The sequence below is a fragment of the Wasmannia auropunctata genome, unplaced genomic scaffold, assembly GCF_000956235.1.
Source record: "Wasmannia auropunctata unplaced genomic scaffold, wasmannia.A_1.0 LD336060.1, whole genome shotgun sequence".
In the NCBI taxonomy this organism is placed as follows: domain Eukaryota; kingdom Metazoa; phylum Arthropoda; class Insecta; order Hymenoptera; family Formicidae; genus Wasmannia; species Wasmannia auropunctata.
In genome coordinates this window covers 1,986,128-1,991,245 of record NW_012026830.1, presented here as the reverse complement: position 1 = coordinate 1,991,245, position 5,118 = coordinate 1,986,128, and the positions used below count along the sequence as shown (strand labels likewise).

Genomic DNA, 5,118 nt, shown 5'->3' with positions numbered 1-5,118 from the left:
CTTTTTTACGTATTTTAGTATTATATATGATTACAGGGTGTAATCACCGTTTTAATTGGAACACCTTGTATAAATTGCATTTACGTGAAACTAACTTTCCAGATAAATGCTTACTCACATATATTGTTAATGTAAGAAATAACTGGACCGGTTTATCTCTCATCTCATGCAAAATATAGATAACAAAATGAAAAAAATATTAAACAGCATATTAAAGATATACGAAAAGATTTCATGTATTGAATTTTTTTCTTATATTGAATTTTATTCTAATCTACTTTGGAATACAGGTTAGGCATCATCAATGCCTTTCAATTTTTACGCATTTTATTAGAAATTTGTTTATTATAATTATTCGTTAAACGTTCGAAACTATATTTTATTGATAAATTTAATACAAAAAAATATATTAAAATTTTATATTTAATATATTAAAATTTCTGTATCAAAAGTGTCAATAACCAATAATAATTTGATATTTTTTTTTCTGTACTTCTCTTTTTCTATCTAGACATTTTACAGCCGGTTCAATTATATTCTTACATTCGAAGAGATTGCAACAATCAAACATATTCAACGCGTTGCTTTTAACTAAAATAAAAAAATTAATGCAATTAGAAATTATTAAAAATTGAAAAATGTAATGCTAAAAAAATTTTAATAGGCACAATAAAACACGTGATTATATTTTTTATTTATTACACGTTATAGAATTGAATTTAAAAATTTTTCTTCTTTTCTTGTACGTCTATTACTTTTTTCTTTCTTTTTCGCCATAAATTCGATACGCACATCTTATTTAAAAGTAGTATTATCGTGCAATTAGCAACTTTGCTTAACTATATAGTGCAGTATAGATTAGCAAAGCAACGCGAAGAAAAAAGAAACGAGATATATTAATGAATAAAAGGCCTTGATTAAAATAAATAAAGTAAGCAAAAAGACTATGTGAAAATTGTTATAAAATAATTATGTGAAATATTCCGAGTTTTATTCAATTTATATTCATTATAATTATATATGTGTTTATTATAATATAAATTGAAATAAAAATCGGAAAGTTATAAAAAATTTATCGGAAAATATATTCCAACGTTTTAAATTAAATCAAAATTGGAATATATCGAAAAATATAGACGATGTATTCTGATTTTTTATTTTATTTCATAAAAAATTTTCCCAAGTTTGCAATGCATTGGTATTCTATATAAGTATCTCATGTATCGATATTCAGCACGAAACATACTTTATCAAATACTTTCCGTTATAAACAAATCAATTTTTAAAATTCCACGTGGTTTTTAGCAGTATTTTAATCGCAATTTATACGCGGCTCGAAACAAGATTGCAGCAATTTTGATTCTTGAATCTACTGTATCTTAAAGATATATTTTACTTACAGCGATAAATATATTTACACGATTGTATAAAAAAAAATAAATTTCAAATATAATTCGGACAGATATATATTGAATGTATTTGAAAACTTCGTTAGAACATATCTTAAGTTGCAATCTAAAAATATATTCGGAATATATTTGAATTACATTTGAAATTTATTTAACGGTAGCAAAAAATAACGTAGGCGATATCTCTCGTAAGATCTCAACGGTGCATGTAAAAGAAAAAAAGAAATAATGTTTCTCTTGTTGATTTCTGCGTTGCGAGGTACCAAGAGTATGTGATTTCGATCGAGAAAGAGATGTGAGTTTTATATATTCTATGAAGCGACATAAAGCACTCTTAATATACACACACATTCTATTTTAGCTAGGATAATTTGTTACATAAATTAATGATTATTTTATGCTCGATTAAATTAATAGGTTAAAAATGATGAAGGTAGTGCCTTGAGACTTTAATAAATAATAAATAAATTATTTTCAAACGGATACTCTCCAGTTTATTCTTGATTTCTTCTTCATTATACAATATTTCGATAAATATATTGCGTATATATATTCCAAAATAAAGAAATAGTTGAGTCCTAATTTATCAATTCTAGCATAGAAGGATTCTACAGTTGCAAAATTTGATCTGGAACGCCAGAAAAGCACGTAGAAAAAGCTGTTATAGAACGTATAATGTAATATGTTGGTAATGAATGGAATATTGTGCATTAATTTTTTCCGCACGCAAAACTTGTGCTTAACTATACCGTTCGTTCTTTGGATCAACTTGCGTTGTCGTTTTTGTTTCGCTTTTGGTTCTTGAGTATATATTGAGAAAGCAATTCGAAGTACAAGATGAGGATGACGATGACGTAGCGGAAATATATCACTCCCGACGACGCATGGATAAATAATAAGGTGCGTATTTTTTTTGTAGACAAATATGTAGAATTTTGTTATTAGTGCACAGAATATAACTGATTGCGATTGTCCTTGATTGTTTCCATCACTTTATTTTTTTCTTAGGTATTTCAAATCTATTTCTTTTAAATGAACATTTCCTGATGATATTGAAGGAGCAAGTCGATAAAGATGATACATCTTTTAAAGATTAATTTTTTATATTGAATAAAAATTACCAGATTGTATCAATTTATTCTTTTAAATAATTATTTCATATTGAAAGTAAAGGTTGTTATTAGCATATAATATACAATCTTTATGTAACCTTTATAAGACATCTTGACCTTCACTTGCTTTTTCAATTCTCATTTTCCAACAATTAATGACTGCACTTGATGTGAAATTTGCAAACATAGTAATAATAATGATGAATATAAATGTAATTCTCAGCATTAATTCTCCATTAAATATAATAAATATTCTCTAGAGCAGAATGGGGATACTAATATCAATAACTACGTAATCAAGAAAGTTGCAGAAGGAGTAAAATGTAAATTTATTATTATGTGGAATTGCATGCCAGAGCAATTATAAATTGTGTACCATAATTAGTTTCACCGTTACATGTACATTATAATTGATTTTTGTGTGCTTACTGTGATGATGAAATATAAATGCTCATTAGTTAATTTAATGTTGTGTGCTTCTTTCAGCACTGTTAATATTTTGTGTCTTCAATTAAAATAGAATTGACGCTAATATTAATTTTAGAATTATTCCAGAAGAATAAAGAACAAAAATCCGTACAAAATGCGGAATATTCCTAGGAATTGGGGAAGTTGTCATTAACAGAATTTTTATTAATTTATTTAATTTATCGTTCAAAACTACTAAGAATTTTTTACTAATTGACATTTGTATTTGAATATGAATTAAGATTTGTATTTAAAATAATATATTAACGATTTAGTAGTCTTAACATAATTTATAATTTTTTTTATCAATTTATCGTACTACATGTATTCAGAACTTTCTTAAATTTATATATTTTTATACACTTAATTTTTAACGCTGTATTATCCATGGTAATAATTGAAAACACGAGAGTTTTCCGATTTTTAAAAGGCAGTCGGGCTTAAAATTTGTTTCCGTTCTGTTGCAGGACTGGAAGTACGCATTTCGCGCGAAGTAAAGGGAACGTTCATTGACGAGAACTACTGTTAGACTATAATCTCAATGTGCGAATGATAAGACGAGAAAGGAGACTCTGCATTGACCGATGATGTCCATTTTATCGTGTAGGACAACGGATCGTCGTTCACATACACACAGCACACATTCCAGCTGCTTCTCTCTAACGAAAAACGCACTGTATGCGAGCTAGCTCAACGTTGCTGCTAGTTTTTCACTCGTAGCTTCATGTGGACGATCTCACTATTTGACGCGATTTACTTTGTATTATGTTTCGAACGTTTATTTCAATGAATCTAAAAGATATCGAGTAATTGAAATGTGTTTCCATGATGCAAAAATGCAGCAAATCTTCATTCTTTTTTAGAAACATGAATTTAAGAAGAGTAAGTTTTTCAGTTTGAAACATGTAATAGAAGGATTCCCATTAATAGTCATCGACTGACAGCGATGTTATAGTTGGAATTATGAGTGTAAAACTTATCTATTTATTTATAGAGTTATAAAAGATAACAAAAACATTCAATTAATCTAAGTTTTCAAAATTGCATTTCTTGATTGAATTACATGCAAGCTAATGAATTGCTAGAAATGTGTATGTACAACGTTTCTCATAATTTGCCAACTTGTACGGAATGCGTAAAAATGCATCATCATCTGCCATAGATTATATTATTGTAGATTTGAAGTCTGTAAAATACTTTTGCTTTCGATGAATTTTTGTACGCGTCAAATCTTTGAGGTCGTCCTCGTGACTTTGGCACGTGGTTCCACAGTTTACTAGAAAAAACAATTTTATAACTTTTCCGTCCGCAAGTGTACGCACAGTTGGCATCAAAAAGATTGAAATTATCTTTGAATTACGTCCGCATTTGACATTTAAAAAGAAAATTTGTTTTTTAGAAACAAAAATACTAATAAAGCATAGAAATTTTTATATTGGTTTTTATTTAGTAACAAATCGTTTCTAGTCGCTATACAATTTGTAACTCAAGTCAACTGCAATTAAACTTGCTTTAAGTTAAGAGATAGAAAAAGTAAAAAAAGTATCCAAATTCAAATAATTATTAAATTACAGACAAATATAATTTTATTATTTGATAAATGTATGTAAATATTATCGAGTGTAGTTATATAAAAATTTATTTAAAAATCAAAATTTTAGTAATTTATTTTTATGTTCGTAATAGAAAATTATATCGTTATTATAAAGATAAATTAATTTTTTGTATTTTTATATTACTCAGATATTATTGATATTTTATGCATTATCTTCTATAATGTGATAAATATATTCTATTTATTTTTAGTTTATATTAGGACTATCAACTTAAGTTAACTCAAATCGATCTAAATATTGAGAAAGATGAAAATTACAAGATAGAAATAGAAAGCGTCTTTCCTCTTTCTCGAATAATTTTTGAAAGTCATGAAAAGAAATTTTTAATTTTGCCTTTTTAATGCCAACTACACACACTTACGAGTTTGAAACATCAAAATATACTTATATTTCGTTAACACCATCATTTTTCTATTAGCTTTTACATATTTCATCATTTTTAAATCGCCATCGATTTAAAATGAAGAAACGATTATTTCGTCTTATAATCTTTTAGGAATTTTAAACAAAAAT

The 5,118-nt window shown here is 26.6% G+C and overlaps 1 protein-coding gene across 1 annotated transcript in view; it reads left to right on the top strand.

Annotated features, from left to right (window-relative positions):
• Nucleotides 1–4,582, top strand: part of LOC105450551 (kinesin light chain) — a 20,654-nt gene extending 16,072 nt beyond the window's left edge. Inside the window, exon 8 of the mRNA XM_011690472.1 lies at nucleotides 3,457–4,582. Coding sequence (XP_011688774.1) covers nucleotides 3,457–3,486 — 30 coding nt within the window. The 3' untranslated portion in view covers nucleotides 3,487–4,582. The remainder of the gene's footprint in view (nucleotides 1–3,456) is intronic.
• The last annotated feature ends 536 nt before the right edge of the window (nucleotides 4,583–5,118 follow it).